Here is a 25,411-nt window from a genome sequence, read left to right as displayed (position 1 = left end):
GCATAGGGTGGCAGCTAGTTGCCCCATTCCTTCTTGAGGACTCTGGGTCACAAATCCCGCTGCTCCTTGCTTCCCCCTCCCTCCAGGCCAGGAGTTCTGTCTAGTGGGTCCCTGTGAGTTTTTCTGAAGGGGGGAGAACTAGGAATCTGATTTAAAAAAAAATAATATTTTAAGTAATCTCTACACCCAATGTGGGGCTCAAACTCGCAACCCCGAGATTAAGAGTTGCATGCTCTACTGACTGAGCTAGCTAGGTGCCCCAAGGAATGTGGTTTTTAACAAGCTATCCAGGGGTCCCTAGCCCCACCCCTTCGTTTTATAGATGGGAGAGGGCTGAGGTGGCACACCTGGCCAGCGGCTGAGTCAGCTGAGCCCTGGGTGTCAGGTAGGTGCTTCAGGTGTAGGGGCAGCTGTGGGTCCGCCTTGGGTTTGTATATATTTTATAGGCCTTGCCTAGGGTTCCCTGCAGGGCACAGCCAGGTCTGACCACTGCTTCCCTGGCACTGTGAGCTGCCTGATGGTGTCTGTAAGCTCAGCAAGTGGTCCAGGATGGTAGCTGAGGATCCTGGAGATAAGGCACTGCACAGTCTGGTTCTGGAGCAGCTTCTATCCTAGACATCTCTACAGACCATTGTGCAACCCTGGACATGCTCAGGGACTCTGACACACCCTGATTGTGCTGTGTGGGGTGATGGTCACTGACCTGCAGCCTAGGGAGGGGGGCTCCCCAGAATCAAGGTGCTCTCCACTCAGTTTCCCTGTGGTGCTTCTTCCTTTCCTCTCATTCCTGGCAACCTCCCACCCCCATGTTGTTGGGCATGGTGTTAGGCGTGGACAGGACTGACTGAGGGATTGGGGTGGGAGCAGAGCTTCTAGGGCAGAACTGAGACCATTGTGGGGGGACACTTCAGGGTCGCTTGGTTCAATTCAGTGGAGAAGGTGGGAGATGGTGAGCCCCTTGACCCTGGATAGGCCAGAGCCTCAAACCTGTCTGGTGGAACAGGGTGAGCCCTGCGGCTCTGTGCCTCTTGGATTATGGGACCTGTTGGAGTTCCCAGCCCCCCTGCCTTGAGTCTTAATTTCCTGGGGCTTTCAGGGTAGGCCTGACCAGAATTGGTAAGGTGGTCGTTTTTAGTTTTCTATCAGCTATTCTATGCCCCTTCCCTGTTATTTCTAGATTCAGATCCGGATCAGACGGCCCTATGGACACGTGTGTAATGCCCAGGGTTTGGTGGGCGGTGAAGGCAGAAGTCGACTTGAGGCTAGCGTTTTGGGGGCTGCATGGGACTGCAGGGGGGTAATCCCGGCAGTCTTCCCAGAAGAGGGGGCATTTGTTTAGTCCTTGAGGAGGGACGCATTCTCGTCCTTGATGGAGGGCGGGGGACGTGCATTTGAAGAAAAGGTAATGTCCTCCGTGCCAGCCTCGAAGGCTGGTAGCTTGAGCCTGGTGCCGGGGGAAGGGGGTGGTTAGGGGCGGTCCCACTGGGCGGTGCGCGCCCGCGCCCCCAGGGCCAGCCGGCGGCTCATTTGCATGGGGAGCCACACTGGCCAATGGGCGCGCGCGGCCGGGCATGCTGGGAGCCGGGCTGGGCCGGCCGGGCCGCGGCGGCGGCTGCTGCGGCTGCGGCGGCGGGCGGAGCGAGGTGGGACCTTCTCTGGGCGGTGGTGGCGGCCGCAAGCGTGGTGGCTGAAGCGGTCGGACCCACACCGGGACCCGGGCGGCTGCGGCCTTCTCGGAGCCCCGAGAGCGCGCGGCGCGGGCAGCTGCTTGTGCGCCCCCGCGGGGAGGCGGGGCCCCAGGCCGGCCGGACACGATGAACTACCTGGTGAGTGCGGCCGACGCGGCCCGGGTCCGGGAGCGCGGGGCGGGGTCCGTGCTCCTGCGAGCGCAGGCCGGCGTCCGCGTACCGGCTTTGAGGCGGTCCCGGGGCAGGCTGGGCGGTCCCTAGCTTGAAAGAGTTAAATGAGTGGCATTTCCTGCCGGATCTGCGGGTCCTGGGAATCGCTGGCCGCTGAAGCCTCCGCGGGGCCGCCTAGAACCCCTCTCCCGCCGTGGCGGGGGCACCCGGAGGCGAGGACTGCGGAGGATCCCAGAGCCTGTGTGCCCACTGGGCGGTTAGAAGGGCGGGACTCAGGGGCCGCTCGCCGGCAGGAAAGTTCCTGGATCCGGGAAAGTTGCTGGCCAGAGTCCCGCTCTCCCCCTGCGGGCCGCCGCCTGCTGGGTGACCTTGGGCCTGCGAGACCCGTCTCCGAGCCTCAGTTTCCTCAGCTATAGGGACAGGTCCGAGATTCCTTGGACCGTGAACTTCCAGGAGGCGTGGATTTCCAGGACGCGGGGTGGTGGTCCATCCTTGGTCCTTGTGTGTGTTTTGGAGTGGGGAGCTGCCCCTCCCCGCCCCCAGGCTAGGGGTTGAGCGAACAAGTGCGTGGTGACCGAGGAGGTGTTGGTGCTGCCGGGGAACCAATCCTCGGTCTGTTAATGATTCACCCCCGGCCTGTCTGCGCTGGATTCCAGGCCTAGGGGCAGGCGCTTTTCCGCCTTTACCTACCCTGGTTGCAAATACTGAGGTAGGAGCCGGATCTTGGCGGCGGGAGTCCAGGGCTGCACCGTGACCCTGGGTCCCAGCGTTCGAGGTCCCAGCGCGGGGAGCTGGGGGGAGGAGCGGGGCCGCCACTCGGGGGGTCCCCCAGAGTGCCCAGCCCCTCAGTGCTGCGGGAGGCATAGCTCAGAGCAGTATTGAAGGAGTCGGAGAAGTTGAGACTTGCTGAGGGCTGGGGTACTTGGGGTCCATGGGCCAGTTAGTGCCTGGGGAGATTTGGGGGTCTTGGATCCCAGACTGGGGGTGGTGGCTCACTTGTCAGTCTTAAGGACATGGAGCTTCTTTTTCCCTACCCAACCATGAGGGTCTAGGCTGGGAGGCACTCTCCCGGTTTGCTGTGACTCTTCTGCAGATTTCAGCCAGGCTGGGACATGTTCCTCATCCTTCTGGGCCGAGGGACACGTCCTGTGCCCATTTCCTCTCCTGGCTGGAGAGCTGATGTTGTGGGGTCCCGGGGTGGCAGGGCTGATGGGCCTAGAAGAGCAGGTGTGTGCTGGGTGCTTGGGAGGAGCTTGCTGGCATGCCCTCCTGGTAGCAGCACCCGCTACCCGCCTGCCCCGGGCAACGAAGGGGCCCTGTGGGAACTGGGTGGAGGCAGGGCAGTGCCAGGTTCTGCCGGGACAGTTACCCTTGATTCCAGGAGGAGACCTGGAGCCTCTGGCCATTACAGTTTGTGCTGAGCCAGGGTGTGAGGGCTTCGGGCTGCTAGGACCATCTCCTCAGGCCTGGACAGGGGATCAAAGTAAGGTCAGTGCCACTCGGGCATTCTGAGAAGGAAAGGCCCCTGAGACAGCTGCTCTCCCTGTTGTCGTACAGATAGGGAGACCGAGGCACAGAGAGGGACAGGTACTTGTTCACACGGGATTGAATTCAGAACTTAGTCTCCCGGTACAGCGCCATGCTCTGCCTCAAGTGTGCTCTAGCCCCCCTTCCCCCCAGATTGGGAGTGCTCTGGGCCTTGGGGTGCTGCCCTGCTCTACTGGCGGCCAGCTTGGTGGGGTCCTTCTGGGTCCAGGACGGCGCTTTTGTGGTCCCCTCGTGGCATCCATTGTTCCAGGAATTCGCATCACCCTGTGCTCGTGGGCCTGGAAAACTCCCTCCCCCTCCTCCCAGGAGCCCACAGACAATTGGGGCAGCCCGAACCAGAGGCCAGGTGTGCTCCCCGGGAGGCTTCTCGGAGGGGTGAGGGACACTGTTGGAGTTGCATTTGGAGGGCAAGGTGTAGGGCCGGGGAGATAGGGATCATTCTCCAGCAGAGACACTGGGCAAACTTCTCTTTCGCTGGGCCCTCAGGGCCCCCAAATAAGGGGCTAACGGGTGGTCTCCCTTCAGGGAAGGGGGTGGGGCTCGGCCCTTGGGCTCGGGAGAGAGGCCCTGTCTCTTCTGTCTTGCTGCCCTGATTCCTTCCATTTCTAAGTAAGGAGTGAGTTACTGGCCTGGATGGCCGGGCCCCATCTCAGACCGTCATCTCTACTGTGCATCCCAGAAATCAGGGATTTGGTACTTTTATTTGAGTGAGAACCCCACTTTTGTACCATTGTGTTCCCCTCCATTCCTGCTGAGGTGGTTAAGGGTTGCTGCGAGTTACCATTCAGGACTGGAGAGTGGCAGAGCTGCAGGGGGCTTTAGGTGTCAAGGTAGAGAAACTGGAGTCCCTCCTATCCCTGCTGGGGCTGTTCCTTCTGCCTCTTCCCCTCCACGATGACATATCTAGGGCTGGTGTGGTCCCCGAAGTAAAGGTCTGCCTCATGTGGAGCCCTCTGCGAGAGACTAAATCCCAGTAGTGAACCTGCCAGCCCACTCAAGAATCCTGAGTCCTCCCAGCAAGGCCCCAGGAGCAGAGAAGGAGAGTAATGGGTAGTCAAGTGCGCAGGTCTGGGTTCTGCCATCCTGGGTCACTTGCCTGGGCTGGGTGGCAGTGGTGAGGGTTCTAAAGGGGTCGGGGACCATTCCCAAGCTGCTAGCAGTTGGAGTGGGTTGCAGGATACAGGGCTCTGACTCCAGCTTGCTTGCTGCCGTCTGAGGTGTGTGAGGGGCTGCACGTGCTGTGTACTCCAGTGGGAGGTCCCTGTCCATGCCGCCTTTCCTTCTCTGCCCAGCCTCCCAGGGGCAGGGTCCTGCTTCCAGCCCAGAGCTGGCCCGGCACACAGAAGCATCTGCTCTTGCCGCTGCAGCCAAGGCTCGGCCCGGCTCGTGTTTGTGTGAGGGAGCTGCTGGTGTGGCCAGCACTCGTGGGTTTCCAGTCCTTCCTTCAGCAGCCCTGCCCTCTAGGTGCTGAATGGCAGACAGGGGGTTGAGTACCCGCGCACGGTCCCAGCTCTGTCCTCTGAGCCTCAGGCACTCCTGAGGTGGGTAGGGCAGGAGCCGCGCTCCCCTGGGGATGGCTCTGGAATAGAGGCTTGCCCACGGTTTTGCTCCTTGCTGGTCGAACACTGAGGACTGGAGCCCGGACCCTGGCTACTCACTTGTTCCTGGGTGTATTAGGGGAGTGATGATAAGGCTGGCTGGGACAGAGTTCCACCAAGGACGAGGGTGTGGGGACTTCTGGGAAGGGAAGAGACTGCCCTCAGAGTGGGAGGGGATGGTCAGGACGCTGACCACTGGGCCCCTGGTTGCTGCTTTTCCAGGGGGATTCCCAGGGCACCAGTGAGTAGAGGTTGTGGATGCAGACTGCCATTCACACACATGTGCGTTGGGCCTCTGTCCATTAGCCACTGGGGGCTCCTTGGGACAAGCAAACAGAATGCCCCAGAAATAATCTTGGCCCAAGTGTGAGACGGTTCTGGGTATGAAGGGAACTAGTGTTTCCCAAGTGACTACTGTGTGTAAAGCTCTATGCTTGGGGCTGGGGTGGGGGGGGGGGGGGGGGGGCTGAGGGACACGGGTGGAGGAAAAGGCCTGAGTTCCACTCCTGGCTTCCAGAAACCTAAGCATCCCCCTGGGAGCTATCTGGCTCTGCTTTGTCATAGGGCGCAGGTCTGCCTCTGCTGCTTGCCGACTGTGTCCCTAGCAAGTCAAGGGTTTCCCTGTCTGTAAGGTGGAAGTAATCCGAGTGTCTCATAAGGCTAAAAGGGAGGACTGAGTATGCAAAAGAGCCTGCTCCTGACAGTGTGTCATTATTGCTATTACTGTGAACCTGCCAATCATGTCTCTCCTCACCAGTCCCAGCCACCAGCTCACGCCTTCCTGCAGAGTCAGGGTTTGGGGGTACCGAGAGCGTATCCAGCGCTCCCCAAGGCACTGGCGAAGCCAAGGAAGAGACCCACAAAGCCGTCCGATGGCTGCTGCCATCCTCCAGACATGTGCCCGCCTGTGGCCAAGGCCCAGCGACTCCATGTCTGAGAGCCCACCCGGCCCGGGTGGGTCTGGTGCCCACAGGGCCCGAGGACACAATGAGGGCTATTCTGAGAGCCAGGCAGGGCCTGTGGGGCGGACCTGTAGGCTCCCGTGTGCAACAACCAGGGTGTTGTTCTAAGCAGGCCTGGCTGGCAGGTCACTGCCTGGGGAGTGTTGGCATCAGGCTGGGGGTTCTCTTCTCCCCTTCCCTCTGGGATGAGTGAGCCCCACATGGTCTTCCTAGCTGCTCCCAGGGAGGCTAGGATACCATCATCTGCAAGGGGGATTTCTGCCTAAGCCTGCCCACGGAGGGCCAGGCTCTGAGCTCATGTGCCTGAGGGTTCCATGCTGAAGGACGCAGCCCCCACCCCACCATCCTGGGCACCTGGGTCAGAGGGCACGAAGTAGGCAGCAACAAGACGTTTTGGTCAGCACTTCGAGTTGGGGGTGACGGGGAGTGCGTGCCCAAGGAGGGGCATGGGAACGTTCCTGGAGGAGTAGGGCACAGTGGAAGGTTTCCTGAGGCAGGAATGAGGTTGCCAGAACCCTGGGGTAAGTCAGTAGCACTGTCTGTGGTCCCTTGGGCACAGAGGGCTGGTAGTGTCTGCCCAGACTGTGATGGCACCCTGGCGGTGTGCCCCTCTAGAGGTCACAGCTGTGCCCCCTTACGAGGTGGGGGAAGCACCTGATTGGCCCAGGCTCTGGGGGGCTGGCCCCTCTTCCATGCCGGGGCGAGACACTGGGTCCTGGGGAGTGTGTCCAGAGCAGAAATGCTCAGGTGCTGTATGTAGGCTTTGCCCTGCCATGGGGCGCCACCATTCCATGACATTTACTGAGCTGTCAGGTGCTGTCCCGGAGCCTCCTGCAGTGTGACTGGCTGCGGCCTGCCTGCTACTCCAGGGCCACAGCCCTGTCTCCCTCCAGCCTCTTCCTCCCCCGGGGCCTTGGCTCATGCCCATCCTCTGCCTGCGTGCTCTTCCCTAGCCGGTGTCATGGTGCCTGGTTTCCAGTCTTCACGAGTCATCTGAAATGTCACCTCTTTGGGGAGGTCATCTGACCGCCCTGTATGCAGTGGCCCTGTCCCACATTATTTTAGGTGCCCTGGTTTTCCCCCCTGCCCTAAGAAATCGTTGGCTCTTTGCTGCCTTTGAACGTAAGCCCCATGCAGGCAGGGGCCTGGACAAGCTAGGCCTGTACCGTCTTGCAGAGCCTGGCCCAGCACCTGGCAGAGAGCGGGAGCCGGGCAAACCTTTTGTGGAACAAAGGAACAGTCCTGTGAAACCGGACTGTTAGCACGGGGGATCTGGATATTCAGAGAGGCTCAGGGACTTGCCCAGATTCACCCAGCAGTAGAGGGAAAGCCAGACTCAGGACTGGTTTAGCTGCTGCTGAGTGAATCCGAAGGGTGGGGGAGCGAGGAGGAACGTGTCTCGGGAACAGCTGGGGAGGCCTAGAGGCCCAAAGCTGGGGTGCTCGGCCAGCCGGAGCACCCCGGCACCAGCAGTGCCTAGGACTCAGGTCCTGGGCTGTGGAGAGGCTGCCTCTGGGGCTCCGGGTGGGGGCACCCGCTGATGCGGACGGAGGAGCCCCCGGTGCCAGGCGCTCTGTGCCACGTGCCCAGCCCAAGAGGTGCTTCCCAGCCTGGCTCCAGCCGCCGCAGACTATACAGTTGCAGCCCTTGTTGGCCTTGACCGCTCCGTGAGCTCACGCCAAGGGGGTGGGGGCTGGCCACCCGGGGCGCAGGAGGCCCCAGTAGCTCTCCTGGGTAGGTCTGCCTGGGCAGACCCTCTCCCTCCTTCCCTCTTCCCCACTGGACCTTGCCCGCTGCAGAGCCTTCCAGCTTTCCTGAGCGCCCGGCACTGCCTGGAAGGGCCTGGCCGAGGCCCATCTGCCAGCCTTCCCTGGGCTGTCCTCCTGAGAGGTGAGGGGCCTCTGAGGGGCAGTCCCCTCCGTCTGCACCCCGCCCCCTCTGACTGGGCTGGAGGGGAATTTTCCTGTGACTCACTCTGCTGGCACTTCCTGTGGTCACCAGGGCAGGGGCTGGGGGGGGGACCCAGTGGGGTAGCTCTGTGTTCTGGGGTCACAGGGGGAGGGTGGGCCGGGTGTCCCGCCCCCTGACGGGATGTGATTCCCTCAGGCAGGCTGCAGACCATATTTGGGAAACTTGCTTTTCTTGCAGGCAGCCTGGGGATGGGGCCCCTGGGCCCCCCTGGGCTGCAGGACAGCCCCTGCCCCTGCCCACTCCTCCTGGGGCTACGGCCTCAGGACCTGCTTCAGCCTCCCCTGTTCCATCCTGCCTTGGAGCCTAGGAGGTAGTCCACTGTACTTTTTCAGGATGTGTATTTTTTTCAAACCCCAAGCCAAGAAGTGCTCATTAAATACAAACTGAGAAATTCTGAAAAACAGGAAGAGAAAGCATCCCCCGTTGTCCCAGACATTCACACTGTTATTCTTACCCTCTCTCCATTTTTTTTTTTTTTTTTTAAGTTCAAGTGACAGTTTATGGAGGCATGATCCATGCTTCGGTGCATATATAACCATCATAGTCATGGCGTGGGCAGAGTGTCGCAGCAGCTAGCGGTTCCGAGGGCCTCTGCCCCGGTGCTCACCGTGGGGCCGGGGTGAACCTGCCTTCTGTGCTCTCTGTGAGCTGCCCACCTGGCCTGGCTTCTCCCCCCAGCCTGGCCCCTCTTGGTTCCCAGCTTCAGCATCTGGCTCTTTCTGGGTCTGGAGGCTCTGAGTGGCTCTGGAGAAATGGACTCCCAGGTGATCCCCATTCCTCCCTCCCTGGGAGGCCAAAGCAGCCCTGGTCTCCTCTCATCCCTGTGCTGGGGACCCTCTGTGATATCTCTGGGTCCAGCCTGGTCCTGGCACCTGCCTGAGGGGAGCAGCAGGCAGAAACTGAGAACTGAGACACTAGGGCCAGTGAGGTTCTGGGCCTGCCAGCTTGGTGCTGGGGACCTCCTGCCTCTACCCCAGTCTCCCCTCAAGGCCGTCCCCAGGTCCCACGCAGGCCGCTTAGCAGTGTAGGCTCTACCAGGGCCACGTGGAGCTCATGTCCCTCTCTGGGAGGGCTTGCTGCCTAACAGAGCCCCAGAGCAGCGCCTGCTTCTTGGGTGGCTGGGAGAATTAGCAGCAGAATGACAGGGTAAAGGTAGGGCCGGGGGAGGGTGCTGCTCGTCTTTGGCCCTCCAGTGTCCGAATGAGACCCTTTCTTGGTTTGCTGTATTTCCTCATTGATTCCTGCCGCCTGTCCCTTTTCCAGAAGTACCCATGCTGGCAGTGTCATGTGTGCAGTCTGTCCTGGGGTAAGTGTCTGGGAAATTATACGTAGAGTTGTTTCGTGGACGTTTATAATGTTTACATAAAGGATTCTGAGTTTGTTACTCAGGACGGTGTGGCTGGCCTGCCGCACCAGATCCTGGACACCTGCTGGAGCCCAGAGCAGAGTCGCGGATGTGGCCTCACATGCTGGCTGGAACCCTGAGCAGCCTTCGTAGTGCTCTTGGCCTGTCCTTTCCCCTCCAGGCAGCACACTGTTCGTATTTTGTTGGTTTTCTCTTGGTGTCTTGTCTTTGCCTTGCTGATCTGTAGAACGCTCCAGATTCTGGATTCATCCCGCTCTTGTCATTTGGTGACCCGTTACCCTGTCAGCTTTGTGTTATTCCCTCTCCAGTAGAAACCATTCCACTTTGGTGAGGTTGAATCCGTCTGTTTGTCCTTGTTGTTAACCTTAGGTTTTGTGCTTTTGCGGTCTTTGTTTTTAGAGTTGTATTTCATAATTTTTTCCCACTTCGAGGTTGCGAAGATATTCTCCCCAGTTTTTTCTTTTGTTAGAGCTAGAGTTGTATCTTTCACCCTTGGGTCTTTAATTGTCCTTTGTTTATAAGGTGAGGCGAGTGTGCAGATTGATTTTTCCTCGTACGGTGAGTGAGTTTCCTAACGCCACCCGTGAAGCAGCGCTGGCCTTCCCAGCTGCCCTGGGGTGCTGCCGTCTGGTCGCCGCCGGGGCTTCTGCCATCCGCCGGGCCATCCGCCAGCCCTGTGCTGGGGCACTGGTCCCGGGCGCACGCACTGATCCAGAATCCTGGCACATCCTCACAGCCTAAAAAGAGCGTGCCCCTTTGCATTTCATTTTCAGAACTGACCTGCTAATTCGTGGACCTCTATTTCTCCATTTATTCTAGAAGGATTCTTTTTCTTTGGTCAAATTCCTTAAAAAAAAAAAAAAAAAAGAAATCTCCTGCTGGCATTTTTGTTATAATTGTAACTTATTAATTAAGCTTGGGCAAATTGGCCTTTTATAGTGCTTAGTCATCCCACCGTGAACTTGGTATGTTTTCTCTTTTATTCAGGTTTTTCCTTGAGCCTTTTGGCAGAACGTACACATTTTTTGCTCTGAGGTCTCTTGCTGCCTTTGCTTGATTAATTCCTGGGTAACTAGTAGCTTGTTGTTGCTGTTGTGTGGGCTTTTCTGTATTTCTTTCTCATCAGTTGCTGGTTCTGGTTTGTTGGAATTATTACGTAGATGCTCATGTGGCCTGCAGATGATGACCACTTTGTCCCTGCAGGTCCCCTCCGCACACTCCCGTGTTTTCCTCTCGGTTGGCAGGGCTGCAGGGCCGTGGAGTTGGAGCAGGGAGGGTGTGCATCCTGTTTGCTTCCCAGAACGTGCTGGTCATTATTGTCATTATTGCTGTCCTCCCCAGTGTTGGTCGGCGTTGTAGCGTGACTTTGGAGGGGTTTCCAAGAGTATGTTGAGTGCCATCCTGGACTATAGGTGGTGGCTGCAGTCGGGAGGATTTTGAGGAACTGTCAGGCCTATTTGAAAAATGCCAGGATCAGCTGGGCCTCTCTGCCGGGAGCAAATAGGGGCAGAGGCTCCAGGATCTCCTCAAACCTTTCCTTTCTCAGTGCCAAGACGAGTTGCCTTGGGTGGCAGCTGCCGAGCCCCTGGCATACATGCTCATGCTCCTCTGTGTCCTCTCTCCCCAGAATGTGCTGGCCAAAGCCCTCTATGACAACGTGGCCGAGTCCCCGGATGAGCTCTCCTTCCGCAAGGGCGACATCATGACCGTGCTGGAGCGGGACACACAGGGCCTAGATGGCTGGTGGCTCTGCTCACTGCATGGGCGCCAAGGCATAGTGCCTGGAAATCGCCTTAAGATCCTGGTGGGCATGCACGACAAGAAGCCAGCAGGACCCGGACCCGGCCCACCCGCCACCTCGGCCCAGCCCCAGCCTGGCCTCCACGCCCCGGCTGCCCAGTACACGCCCATGCTTCCTGCCACATACCAGCCCCAGCCCGATAGCGTCTACCTGGTGCCCACCCCCAGCAAGACTCAGCAAGGCCTCTACCAAGCCCCTGGGCCCAGCCCACAGTTCCAGTCTCCCCCAGCGAAGCAGACATCTACATTCTCGAAGCAGATGCCCCATCACCCTTTTCCCAGCCCAGCCCCAGACCTTTACCAGGTGCCCCCAGGGCCTGGCAGCCCCGCCCAGGACATTTACCAGGTGCCACCTGCTGCCGGGACAGGGCATGACATCTACCAGGTGCCCCCATCTATGGACGCACGCAGCTGGGAGGGGACGAAGCCACCAGCAAAGGTAAGGCTGTCCTGGCCTGAGCAGGCAATCCATCCCCTGGGAGTTTTGCCCAGGCCCTGGGTTCTGGGCCCAGGCCAGACCCCTGGGGTCTCTAGGGCTCCAGCAACAGCTGCATGTTTGGTCTGGGCCAAGATGGGAGGTGAGTGTTTGGGGACTGCGTTATCTGGCTACTGAAGATGAACAGGCACCCCCCAGCGAAGAGATCCAAGCTGGCCTTGGACCCTGAGGTGGCCTTCAGCAGACAAACCCCAGTGGGAGGGTGTTCCCAGCAAAGGATGCAGTCTCTGTCAAAGGCCTGGAAGTCTGGAAGGCGTGGGCAGGCAGGACTTGGCAGATGAAGCCTAAGCAGCAGACTGGGGACCAACCCCAGCGTGGGCCCTGATGCTCCTGAAGAACCAGACTCCTGCCTGAGGGTGGAGGGTTTTGAGTAGAAGTGACTTGCCTAATCCATGCTGTAGTGAAGTCGTTCTGCCCACAGACTGCAGGGTACAGGGCCCGGTGGGGGAGTGGGGAGCACCCAGGAGAGGGAGGTGTCCCTGGGGGCAGCACTGGAAGGAGGGAGCTCAGTATAGCGGTTAGGCAAGAATGGCTGAGAATCCATTGGAGTAGATGGCATAAGAGACTTTCCTTTCTCCCATATCATGGTTTGCGCCTCCGTGAGTATCAGGGGCCACACCTCAGCCCATCTTGTTAACTCCACAGTCCTCAGCCCGGGGCTTGCATCTCCTGGGCCCGGGTGGCTGCCGCATGAGCTCCAGCCAGCATGTCTACATCCCGGCCAGCAGGGAAAGGAGGAACACAAAGGGGAGAGGCCAGCCACCTTGTGCCCAGGGGCTCCCATGAGTCCTCTGGGAGTATGTGTCAGCTCTGTAGGTGGACTTGGAGCACATCTTCCGGCCGTGCCTGGCTCCATGGGCACCCACCCCTTCTCTCCCAGAGCATGTTGGTGGGCCGGCACAGTGACCTGTGTGTGATGCCTAGACCGTGAGGAGGAGGATGCCTGTGGGATTGCCAGAGGAGGGCCTCTCAGAGGTCACCGTGTGGGCTGTTGCCAGGGGACACTGGGCCGGGGGACAGGGCTCCAAGGGCAGCACCCTCAGCTCCACGCAGGCCTGCCTGCGCATTGTCCCCCCAAGTCCATCTACCCGTGGCAAGGAGGCAGACTGAAGAGGGAGGCCCTGTCCCACTGTGTGTTCTCGGCCGAGTCGGGAGCAGCCTCTTTTCGCCTTTGGCTTGTGTCTTTCCATGCCCAAGTCCCTTGAAGATTTGGGGAGTGGAGTTTCTGGAAGCCCAGAAGCAGAGGAGGTGTCCCACGTACTTCTGAGGACAGAGTTGCCAAACCCGGCTCTCCCTGTTTCCTCCATGTGGTTCTTCCATTCCAGCTCGCCCAGGAGGACCTTGAGAAACCCAGCCCATGCCGGCGGGGAGGGCCCTCAGAGCCAGCCCAGCACTCTGCGGAGGGGAGACCCCGGCAGGCAGCGTGCCCCAGAAGCCCTGGTGGGAGAGGCCAGGTGCAGGGCACAGTAGCCGGGCCGTAGGAGAAGCTGCCGACCTCTGTGGATCAGCTCCCTGTGGCCCAGACCAGGTCTCCTCTAGAGCTGCCCGTGGCCGTGGCTGCAACTCTGTCCTCGGGGCCTGTCCAGGGTTGAGATGGGAGCCTCCCCCAGTCCGGCTGGGCCGCAGTCAGCAGGCACTCGTGTCGCCCTGCCCCTGCCCACGCCCCTGGCGTGGCGGCCAGGAGACCTGGCTGGAGGTTGTGCTGGCTGAGGGTGAGGCTCCATGGGCGCTGGCCACCAGGGTCACTAGCTCCCACTTCCTGCCCTACCTGCCCCTTCAGCTGCCTGGCCAGAGCCTGCCAGTGACAGAAGCATGCCAAGCTGGACTGGAAGAGCCCAGATGGGCCACTCCTAAGGTGGCTTTAGGGAGAGAAGCAGAGCCCTGCCGGGGAGGGGGCAGGGAGCAGGGCCTGGCTGCCGAGCTCGGGCCAGGCCGGAGTCTGTCCCCCCGTACACTCACACTCAGTCACCGTCTCACACACACACAAATTCCATGGTTTGCACACACCCTGGGGAAGCATGCCCTTTCTCCTTCCTGCTTCCCTCCCTGAATCTTAACCGACAAGCTGGTCCTGGTGCCCTTGTCCTTCCAAGCGCTGGAAGCCTGTGGGCCAGGGAGCAGCAGCGAGATCCACAGGCTGGGCTGTGGACTTGAGCCCACAATTGGGCCTTGGGTTCTGTGTCCCTCCCAGGCGAGGGGCTGGCTCTTAGGTGACATCTGGGCTCAACTGGCTGGGCCCAGTGGTAGGGCTGCTCGGAGCCTGCGTCCCTGAGGGCCCTGGCCTGGTGGGCGGCCCTCTGTCCTGGGGCCGTGTTGCCTTCCCCTGAGAAGCCTTGTTGCTCCTGGCCTGGGCAGCCTCTGGAGCGTCTGCTTTTATGTTAGGGTCATGAAAGCAGTGCTCATTTGTCATAGAAAACACATAACGTGTGAAAAAGCCCGGAGACGGGCGCCTGGGTGGCTCAGTCGTTAAGCGTCTGCCTTCGGCTCAGGTCGTGTTCCCGGGGTCCTGGGATCGAACCCTGCATCGGGCTCCCTGCTCAGCGGGAATCCTGCTTCTCCCTCTCCCACTCCCCCCTGCTTGTGCTCTCTCTCTAGCTCTCTTTCTCAAATCAATAAATAAAGTCTTAAAAAAAGAGAAAAGAAAAAACCTGGAGAGGAGACTCCTCAGTCAGGAGGTGATCATTTTACCTATCGCGTATTCTTTATCTGTCTCGCGTGGATTTGTATGCACACTTTTGCATTTTGAGACTAAGTTCCACGGATTTCAAGAGCATTTTATGGGGTCCCTAAGGTGATTGTGATGGGCACCCCAGATTTTGTTGTGTCGCCCCCTCCCCTTGGGGCCTGATTGCATGGTCTGGGGTACAAACAGTGAGACAGTAAACGTCTCGCTACAGGCTTCTTTGCCCACATTTCAAAGTTGTGCTTCATAAACCTTGTGCTCCCCCTCAGAAGTCTGGGAAGCGGAGGCTTTTAGTTCAGGGGTAGAGGTCAGGTAGGGTGAGGAGGGACCCTGCCAGGACTGTGGGTGGGGTGGGAGGCCCTGCTACCCAGGAAGCCAGAGGTGAGTGATGAGGCCGCTGGCCAGGAGGGGAAGGGTCAGGTGCTTGGAGCTTGGGGCACCGTGGCCCGCATGGCCTGGGGGAGAGGTCAGGGCCACACCACAGCGTTAGCAGCCTCTGGGCTGGGGTGTGGCTGGAGGACGCTGAGGGCAGAAGCAGGCGGGGCCCCCAGAGAGGGAGGTGTTTCTGTGAGGTCGCTTGTGGGCAGTGCCTCTGGGTCAGGGGCCGCAGCTGTGCTAAGGGGACAGCTGGGCAGACACAGCTGAGCTCCATCCTGTTCCTCCTGGGGAGCCCAGGAGCTGGGAAGGGGGCCGTGTCCAGCATGTCCCTCGCTCTGGGTGAGAGGTTAGATTGTCACCTGCTTGGTCCCACAGCACTCCAGCGGTGCTCTAGAGGAAGCAGCTGAGGCTTTAGGGGGGTGGGGGGGATGCCAGAGCAGGAGCCAGCCTGGGTCACATGGGGTGACGTCCATTTTGCGGAAGGGGGAGACCAGTAGCCGAGCTACCTGGAGGGTGACTGCGGGCCCAAGCAGAATGCGGCAGGGGGTGTGGCCTTTCCCAGTGGGGTCTCTGGGCTCACATACCCCCCAGCCCCCACCCCACCCCGCGCGCTCTACGGACGCCCTGCTGGGGCCCGGCCCTGCCTGGGTCTGTTGTGTGTCTTCGTGTGGTATTGTGTGTTCTTTGCACTGTTGACATGTGTATGCGTGGGTCTTGGGTCAAGGGTTCTGTGTCTCCTCCCAGGCTCTGGCTGTGTCACCCCACCCCACCCCCGGGGGCCTCGGGGGCCTGCTAATGGGGCCTCAGGTGCAGAGCAGGGCAGCCTGTGATGATTGGGCTCAGCAGCTCTCTGGAGAGTAGGTTTCCCTAACAAGCTTTCCCTCACTGGTGGCTGCCTTACAGTTTCTTCCGGACGGAGAGCGTCTGCTGGCCAGTGTAGCTGCTTATTGTCACCCTCTCAGCTGCCGGAGTGGCAAGCTGCCCGTGGCCTGGGCCTGGGGTCCGGCCCCAGAGCCTTCCGCCTATGCTCCCTGTTCTCTCTGTCTTCAGGAGGCACTGTGGGCCTCGGAGTGAGCGGCTCCCTACCCCTCTTCGTGGGGCAGGCGCCCCACCTGCCTGCCTCCTGGAGTTCGCAGGGCCTGGAGACGCCTCGGGTCTCGCCTCAAAGCCCTGCCAACCTGCCACGTCCCGCCTGCCCCCGCCTGCCCCGCCTGTCCTGTCCGTTGGCAGGTTCTAGCGGCTAAAAATAGCTCTGGAGGAGACTCAAGTCTGGGGCTCAGGGAGGGAGATGAGTCTGGGGAGGGCCGCCAACTCCAGTCCCAGACACGCTGGGGGTGGGGTGTGGTGGGCAGGGAATACCCCACGGAAGTGCTTGCCCCGGCAGCTAACGGCGAGGCCCGGTTCTGCTGTGCTGCCTGGGAGGTGGGCAGAGGGTGCAGCGGCAGAGGCTGTGCCAAGCCCGGGGCTGAGCAGGAAAGTGCCGGTGCCCACGCCCAGGCCTGGGGTCCTCTGCTGCTCCTGGAGCACCTAGTGCTTGCAAATACACAGGACACGCGGGCGTGCGGAGCCGGCTGTCAGTGCCGTGGGGACCAGTGCAGGCACGGGATGCAGGGTTCTGGGGGCATCGAGCCCGAGGGCCAGCCCTGCTGCCCCCAGGGATGTGTGTGGGGAGGGCCTGAGTCAACTCCTCCCAGACATCCCCTTTGACTAGGGAACAAAAGGCCTTTCTGTCCGAGAGCGCTGAGCATGGAGCCTTGTGGGGGAGGCGTGCCCTGAGCGGGGTTAGATCCTGCCGGCCCCTCCCACTAGGCCGTGGGCTCTTGCAGGGCCAGGGTGCTTGCCCGGAAAGAAGAGGCTGGTGTGAAGGGCTCTCAGCAGCTTGCTGTCCTGGATGCCAGGCCAGGGAAGGGTACCAGAGAGGGGAATGTGTTGGCTCCTTCCCTAGGCCAGCATCCCCTAAGTTCTTACCCTTTTCGGGTTATGGTGGTGTCGGCAGCCCCGTGGGTGTGGTGTACTGGGGAGTGCGGGGGTCTGGGCTCTAGTCTTGGCCACTCCCTCACACCCACAGCCAACTTTCCAGCATAGCCCAAGAACTGGCCCTGAGGTCTGGGAGTCTTCGGTGGCCCTGCCTTCCGGAGTCTCCCCAGGATGTGCTTGGTGGATGAGGAGGGCAGGAGCACCACCTTCTGGAGGCCCCAGGTCCCAGCTGTTGGGACCTCCTGCAGGCCACCTCCAGGTGGGCACAGCCTGGCACCGTCATGTCTGTCCCAAAGCTAGGAGGGGGCTGTTGGCTCCTGCAGCGGGGGCGGCCCCGTGTTGGGCAGCCTTTCTGAGGAGGGGGCAGCTAGGAGGTGTCAGGCAGGGCCATCCCAGTCATGGGCGGACCCTCTTCGTCAGCCCCCTTGGACCCTCTTCTGGGACTTTCCAGGTCATCCAGCTGTAGAGCACTGCCATTTCCTGGCCAGAGCCAGACAGCTCCAGACAAACCACGGGGGTTCTGGTGCTCCCCAGATGCTGCGTCACATTGAAGAAAGGATAGAGGACGCAAAGGGCCTCCTAGCCCCCCCTTGGAAACCAGCCCCTTGCATAGACTCTCCCTGGGGACCTGAGGGTGTGGTGACAGGTTGGTGACAGTTGGCTCTCTGCCCCCAGGTGGTGGTGCCCACCCGTGTGGGGCAGGGCTATGTGTTTGAGGCCTCCCAGCCGGAGCAGGACGAGTACGACATCCCCCGCCACCTGCTAGCCCCGGGGCCCCAGGACATCTACGACGTGCCCCCAGTTCGGGCTCTGCTTCCCAGCCAGTACGGCCAAGAGGTAGGCCCTGGGTCTGGGAGTTGAGGGGACCTTGGGCCGGCCCCGCTCAGGGAGGTGGGCTTCCTCTGCCCTGGCCAGGGTGGTCCTGGGGTCGGTGCCGCGGAGTTTTTGCTCTTCCCGTCTCCGCTGGTGGCCCTAGCACCCGAGTCACTGCACCTTCTCTGCCTCAGGTCTATGACACGCCACCCATGGCTGTCAGGGGTCCTAGCGGCCGGGATCCGTCCCTGGATGTGTACGATGTGCCCCCCAGCGTGGAGAAGGGCCTGCCATTGTCCAGCCACCGTGCGGTGAGCAGTCGGGGGCTGAGACCTGATGGACATACAGGGTCTGGGTGTGACGGAATGTGTGCTGGGGGTGGGTTGGGGGTCCCACGTCTGCAGGCCTGGAGGCAGTGAGAGACCTGACCGCAGGCAGCGGCTCTGCCCCTCACTCATTCTGTGACAGAAGTGGAAATCGAGTGCTCCTCCAGCCTCCGCTCCCTCGTCTACACCAGGGCCCCTCGTGGGCCTTTAGCACGTTCTTGAGAGGATCACACAGGATATTAGCAAGGCGACCACAGGATTTGTCGTTCAACACAGGACACTTCTGGGAGTGAAGGGGGACCAGTAATTATGAGGGGGCATCAGGCACAAACCAGGGCTGTCCTGGCTGAACCAGGGTGTCGTCACCCTAAATCAACCAAGCTCCTGCCACGGAGTAGAGAATACACAAGGATGAGGGGGTGGGGGTGGTGTGGAAGCTGTCCTCCCACCGAGCGTTTGTAGTTACACAGTGAATGAACCCATGTAATCCTCACAGCAGACCTGTGAGCGAGTTCTTCCATCTTACGGCTGAGCAGACAGGCACAGAGAGGTTGAGTCACCTGCCTTAAGTCACACAGCTAGTGAGCCCTGGAGCCAGGATGTCGAGCACAGGCTGGAACCTGTGTGGGTATGAACTGGGATGAAGTGTGCTGCGTCTGAATCTTTGGGTGGGCGGGCGGGCGGCGGCCTTGACCGTTCCTCTGCCCCCAGGTGTATGATGTTCCTCCGTCAGTGAGCAAGGACGTGCCTGATGGCCCACTGCTGCGTGAGGAGACCTATGACGTGCCCCCCGCCTTTGCAAAGCCCAAGCCCTTTGACCCGACCCGCCACCCGCTGGTCCTTGCTGCGCCCCCTCCGGATGCCCTGCCGGCCGAGGATGTGTATGACGTGCCTCCACCCGCTCCTGACCTCTATGACGTGCCCCCCGGCTTGCGGCGGCCCGGCCCTGGCACCCTGTACGATGTGCCCCGCGAGCGGCTGCTTCCTCCCGAGGCGGCCGATGGCAGTGCGGCCGACAACAGCGTGTACGCAGTGCCACCGCCCGCCGAGCGGGAGGCCCCAAGCGAGGCCAAGCGGCTGTCGGCCTCCAGTACCGGGAGCACACGCAGCAGCCAGTCGGCCTCCTCGCTGGAGGCCGCTGGGCCGGGCCGCGAGCCCCTGGAGCTGGAGGTGGCCGTGGAGGCCCTGGCACGGCTGCAGCAGGGCGTCGGCGCCACCGTGGCCCAGCTCCTGGACCTGGCGGGCAGCGGCGGCGGGGGCTGGCGCAGCGCCGCCGAGCCTCAGGAGCCACTGGTGCGGGACCTGCGCGCCGCTGTGGCCGCCGTCCAGGGCGCCGTCCACGAGCTGCTGGAGTTTGCCCGCAGCGCCATAGGCAACGCCGCCCACACCTCTGACCGCACTCTGCATGCAAAGCTCAGCCGGCAGCTGCAGAAGATGGAGGATGTGTACCAGACACTGGGGGCCCATGGTCAGGCCCTCGACGGTGGCCGGGGAGGCCCCGGGGCCACTCCCGAAGACCTAGACCGCCTGGTGGCCTGCTCACGGGCTGTGCCCGAGGACGCCAAGCAGCTGGCCTCCTTCTTGCATGGCAATGCCTCGCTGCTCTTCAGACGGACCAAGGCCCCCGTGCCGGGGCCGGAGGGGGGCGGCCCCCTGCACCCCAACCCCATCGACAAGGCCAGCAGCATCCAGTCCCGGCCCCTGCCCTCACCCCCTAAGTTCACCTCCCAGGACTCCCCGGACGGGCAGTATGAGAACAGTGAGGGGGGCTGGATGGAGGATTACGACTACGTCCACCTACAGGTAAGTGCCTGCCCCATCCCGGCTCCCTGGGGGAACGCCCCGGGGGAGCCTGCTGGCCTTCTCAGGTCTCTAATTCTGCTACTCCTGTCATGGGGACCTTGATCCCCTCCATACTGAGCCTTCTTGTGGCCAAAAGAGAATTTGGGCCCCAGTAGGCCTCGGTGAGTCCCTGTGCCCTCTCTCTGACCTTCCAGGCCAGATGCACCCCCCCCACCCAAACCGATTCCTCTACCCCCCTCAGGCCTTTGGACCAACGTGGCCGTGTGGTCAGGGGCCCTGCAGTGCCAGCCAGGGACAGCTCCTGAGCTCCTGCAGGAGCTGGGCTTCTCCAGTGAGCAGGGCAGAAGCAGCTGTCTTCTGTGTGGGGAGAGGGATTTCCTACCAGGCATGGGGAAAGAAAGAAAACTGGGAAATGGGAAGGTGGGGTAGGGGTAGGCCTCTGAGTGCCCCAGTAGGGAGCATTCCTATGTGAGTCAGCAGGTGCCAAGGCCCAGTGGTCAGGGTTGGGTGAACAGGCCCTGTGTGCCAAGAGGAAGGGTTTGAATGTGATTCCTAGCTGGTATGGGAGCTAGGATAGGGAGGATGGCCTGGCCACCTGGAGTGTGCCCAGCCCCTCCCTGGGCTGGCAGTTGGTGAAAGGGGCCCCAGAGAGGCGCCTTCTCCGAAGCTGTCCCTGCTGTGGGCCCGGTGCCTGCCATGTGAGCCTGGGCTTGGCCTGCAGTGCCTCCTGGTGGCTGCCTGAGGGGCCCTGAGCTCCCTCAGGCCGCTGGGGGGCTCCTGGCTCAGCCCAGTCCTTGTGCCTTGCCTCCAGGGGAAGGAAGAGTTTGAGAAGACCCAGAAGGAGCTGCTGGAAAAGGGCAACATCATGCGGCAGGGGAAGGGCCAGCTCGAGCTGCAGCAGGTGAGGATGCCCAAGGTCACTGGGTTCCCTGGGCTCGGGCCGCCGGTGAGCCCAGCACCCTCCCCCCAAACCCACAGCCCTCCCTGCTCAACCGCTGACTGTCAACATGAGTGTTGGATTTCTGTGTGAGTTATCAGAGTGATTATGGCAGACATTTTGGGGAACGCACAGAGAAAAGTGTAAAAAGGCAGGAAACAAGGCCCTGAGGCAGTGGGGGTGCCCTGGGGCTAGTTTGCAGCCCTGCTCCTGGTCTGGAGGGGCCTGTCTCCGTGTGTTTTCGATGATTCTACATCTGCTTTTATCTTGAGGTTGTTCCATGGCGTTAAACATTCCTCCTCAATTGTTCTTAAAGGCCACATGACATCTCTTACTGTTGAGTGTTTACGTTGTACCCACTTTCCCTGATTATGATTGTACTGCTGGGCTTACCTGCAGATGTAGAATTTTCTTCATTCTTTGGATCATTTCCTGAGGGTAGGAAGGGGATTTTTTTTTTTTTTTTTTAAGAAATGAGGTATTTTATTCTGATTATGAAGATAATAAAAAATTAAAATACAGACTAGCACAAAATCAGCACAGAAATACCACCCGTCAGGTTTTCCGTACCGCCCCTCCCCGGGCACAGGGAAGGATGGCAGAGGCCAGGAGAGCTTGCTGGCTCCACCCTGACCCTCACAAAGCCACCGTTTGCCTAGCGGTAAGGTGGGGATCATAGTGGGTCCATCTCAGGGTCAGTGGGAGAATTGAGTAAAGATTGTGTCATACCGAGGAGGTGCCTGGCCCACAGAACGTACTCAGTAAAGGAATAAAGGTTCATAATTAGATGCATCTCCATCCATCCATCCATCATCTGTCCTTCTCACGTATGGAATCTCCACTGATTTAAGAAATGGACATGTGCTTTATCCTCTTTTATCTTCTCTGGACTCTGCCAGCATTTCTTTATCCAGTCCCCTGTTGGTGGGACATTTCGGTTATTCCCAGAAGTACTTCTGTAAACAGTGCTGCGCTGAATATAAATCTCTTCACCTGATTGCATGATCACTTAGGTAAATTCCTAGAAGCTGGAAGAAGAGACAGGAATATACACGGAAAACTCTATAAAGATCTAGCACTCCTCGACCAGGGACAGAAGTGCCTGTACAATCCAGGCTTATAAAATGTGTGGACGCGCGTGTCGATTGCTTCATTTCCACATCAGTGAAAAATCGGGAACCCCCTGCCCCACATGTCTACTGAGAATATTGGTTGAATAAATAAAATACAAACATTAATAGAGTAGAATATTAGGTGGCTATTAAGAATTGCCAAAGAATGGAAAAGACCCCCCAGAGTCCCAACTGAAAATGAGTGTGCTCTCTCCCCCTGGATAAGGGAGCCAAATGGTGAGTCTCCCCCAGTTGCTGCCGAGTGTTTCAGGGATGAGGAAGGGGCAGTTCCATGTTGGTTTTGCTTATTAAATGAAGGCTTGAAAGCTTGGATAAAACAACCTGTCTGTCCCTGAACCTGTGCACAGCTGGTCCCAGCCCCTCAGGCCCCTGGTCGGAACCCGCTCTGGGGAGGGACACATCAGTCCACACGGAGGACTCCCAAGGCAGGGGCTGCTGGTCATGGAGATGCCCTCTCCCCCTGCGCTTACACGCACTGGCCAACGTGAAGCCCATGACCCATTGTTAGGGGCCGGAAGTAGGCTATAAAACACTGTATTTAGCTGACCGTTGAACAACACGGTTTTGAACTGCATGGATCCACTTAATACCTGGATTTTTTTTTCTCAATAAATATGTTGGAAAAGTATTTTGGAGACTAAGACAGTTTGAAAAAGCTTGCAGATGAACCACGTAGCCTAGAAATACTGAAAAAATTATGTGTTGTGAGAAAGGAGCATTCAGTACATGTAATCTATAAAATACGTGTTCATTAGCTGTTTGTTACTGGTAAGGCTTCCAGGTAACAGGCTAGGCTGTTGAGGCTGTTGATGAGTCGTCAGCTTTGTCAGAAGTCATGCAGACTTCCGACCGCACGGTGGGTTGGTGCCCATGACCCGCATGTTTTGCAGGCACATGTAGTGTTTCCAGTCTGCTGGTTAAAAAGCAAACAGGAATATTCATGTTTAAAGGAAAGCATCTTGAAGAATAGTCACTATTTTTTTATGTGAATTTTGTTTCTGAAGTTTTACAAATACCATGACTTTTTTTTTTTTTTTTAAGATTTTAATCTTTTTTTAAGATTTAAAATACCCAGTATGGGGCTCAAACTCACAACCCCGGGGCGCCTGGGTGGCTCAGTCGGTTAAGCGTCGTCTGCCTTCGGCTCAGGTCATGATTGCAGGGTTGTGGGATCGAGCCTCACGTCGGGCTCCCTGCTCCGCGGAGAGTCTGCTTCTCCCTCTCCCCCCGCTCATGCTCTTTTGTCTCTCTCTCACATAAATAAAATCTTTAAAAAAAAAAAAAAAAACTCAAAACTCTGAGATCAAGAGTCGTACGCTCTATCAACTAAGCCGGCCAGGCACACCCCCGTACATTTCTTCTGTTTAAAGTTTTTATTATGGGAAATTGAATACCTTTATAAAATTAAAGAAGGCAGGCCCCTGGGTACCGTTCACCCACCCCAACCCCTCTCCGCACAATTGCTAATCCGGTTATCTGACACCCTTGCCCCATAAAGCATTTTGGAGCCGTTATATCATTTTATCTGCAAATACTTTAGTATTTGGTTCTAAAAGATACTTGACCAGGATTGCATTCCACCAAAGGTTACTTCTGGGTACCCGGGATTCCAGCTGACAGCTGTCTTGTTTTCTGCTTGGTGTATTTGGGGGTGGGAGGTTAAAGAATTAATTAATTAATTAGCGAGTGGAGGGAGGGGCAGCAGGAGGGAGAGACTCCCAGGCAGACTCCGCGCTGAGTGCAGAGCTCTTTGCGGGGCTCGATCCCACGACCTCTAGATCATGACCTGAGCTGAAATCAAGAGTCAGATGCTTAACCGATGGAGCCACCCAGACGCTTGTTTGAATCTTCTTGCAACATATAGGTTGAAGACAAAATGTAGGGTTTTTAAAATTCATTTTGAAGTATGCATAGATCCATCAGAAGGTGCAGAGAGAGTGTACCCTTCACCCCCTTTCCCACAGTGAGTGCATCCTAAGTAAGCAGAGACCGATGTCCCTAACTATGGCGACTACCCATTCTCCGTTTCTGTCATCTTGTGGCTTCAGAAATGTTACAAGAGTGGAATCCTACCTTCTGAGACTGGCAGGCGTTACTGGCGAGTTTCGGGGAGGCCATGGAGGCCGCGTGCTCCGGCCGTCGCCTGGAGGTGGCTTGCATCGTGCGCTCCCGCGGGGAGCCATCGCCCTCCCCTCGTGCAGTGTGGCTGTGGTTTTCACTGTGCTTTCCCTCTGCTGCAGCTGAAGCAGTTCGAGCGACTGGAGCAGGAGGTGTCCCGGCCCATAGACCACGACCTGGCCAACTGGGCGCCGGCGCGGCCACTGGCCCCGGGGCGGACGGGCAGCCTGGGGCCCTCGGACCGGGAGCTGCTGCTCTTCTACCTGGAGCAGTGCGAGGCCAACCTGACCACGCTGACCAACGCAGTGGACGCCTTCTTCAGCGCCGTGGCCACCAACCAGCCGCCCAAGATCTTCGTGGCGCACAGCAAGTTCGTCATCCTCAGCGCGCACAAGCTGGTGTTCATCGGGGACACGCTGTCGAGGCAGGCCAAGGCGGCCGACGTGCGCAGCCAGGTGACCCACTACAGCAACCTGCTGTGTGACCTCCTGCGCGGCATCGTGGCCACCACCAAGGCCGCTGCCCTGCAGTACCCGTCACCTGCCGCTGCCCAGGACATGGTGGACAGGGTCAAGGAGCTGGGCCACAGCACCCAGCAGTTCCGCCGGGTCCTGGGCCAGCTGGCAGCTGCCTGAGAGCCGGTGACCACAGGGATGGGGGTCAGGGGAGGAGGGCACCTGCCCCGAGAGAGTCGCCATGCTGCAGGCGTGGGGATAGGCGCCCCAGCTCTGTCCGGGCCTGGTGCCCCAGACTGCCCAGGGATTTGTACATAGTTAGGATGGGGCAGGATATGCGACCACGCCTGCTCAGAGCCCAAGCAGAGCTGGGCCCCCGGGGAGCCAAGGCTGAGGAGTGGGCTGGTGGTCTTCCCTGCGTACACGGGGGGCTGGGGCCCAGAGAGCCCTGGGCCATGACCCACATGGCCTCAGAGGACCCCTTGAGCTGATCCTAGCCCCACAGCGGTGCCAGGTCCCCCGTTCCCCCACAGCGCAAGCGCCACTGTACCAGGAGAAAAACTCTAGAACACTATTTTTCATTATTGGTTTTCCAATCATTTGACTAATAGTCTACATTTAAATAAAATTTTAAAAATGAAAAGCCTCTGATGTGAAAGTCAGGAGGGCTCATGGATGTGGGCAGGTGTGTCCTCGCTCTCAGATGCCACGGGGTAGGACCTGCAGATTGAGGCGATTCGGGCTGAGGCTGTGGGCGGCTTCTTGGGAGGGTGAAGAAAAAGTGGGTCCCTTCAGGAGAAAACCAAGGTCCTGGGACACAGGGCTGGGCCAGGGCTCTTCTGCAAGGTGGGAGCAGGTCTGCCAATGGCCCCAAGACCTTGGGAGCCCAGGCTGCTGGAGAGAAGTTGAGCCGTCCTCCGACAGCAGGGCCGAGGAGGGGTGCGGCCCGCGGCAAGGTCAGTGGAAAGCCAGCGTGGCCTGAAGCAGCTCCAGGAGGGCGCTGGGCTCTCCTGGGGCCTACATTCCAGGGCAGAGAACCCACTGAGGGCACCACGGAAACTCGTTTTCACAGACCTTGCCCAGAACTTGGCTCTCAGAGAGGAGCTCATTATTTCAGCTGTGGGACTTCTTCCAGAGCATCTTTTCTGGAATTACACATAGACTTGGCCTCCAAGTTGGAGTTTGGGG

At 59.3% G+C, this 25,411-nt stretch overlaps 1 protein-coding gene across 1 annotated transcript; it reads left to right on the top strand.

Annotated features, from left to right (window-relative positions):
• Positions 1–1,597: 1,597 nt before the first annotated feature.
• On the top strand, positions 1,598–24,858 carry BCAR1 (BCAR1 scaffold protein, Cas family member). The gene is made up of 7 exons (XM_021702944.1): positions 1,598–1,826; positions 10,932–11,543; positions 17,314–17,475; positions 17,646–17,762; positions 18,489–19,580; positions 20,392–20,481; positions 23,891–24,858. Exons 1-7 carry the CDS (start codon positions 1,815–1,817, stop codon positions 24,401–24,403), a joined length of 2,598 nt encoding a protein of 865 aa, XP_021558619.1. The 5' UTR covers positions 1,598–1,814; the 3' UTR covers positions 24,404–24,858.
• Positions 24,859–25,411: the final 553 nt, after the last annotated feature.

This window comes from Neomonachus schauinslandi, chromosome 16 (genome assembly GCF_002201575.2).
Source record: "Neomonachus schauinslandi chromosome 16, ASM220157v2, whole genome shotgun sequence".
NCBI lineage: Eukaryota > Metazoa > Chordata > Mammalia > Carnivora > Phocidae > Neomonachus > Neomonachus schauinslandi.
Note: the sequence above shows the minus strand (reverse complement) of the source record. Positions and strands in the feature narration are given on the sequence as shown.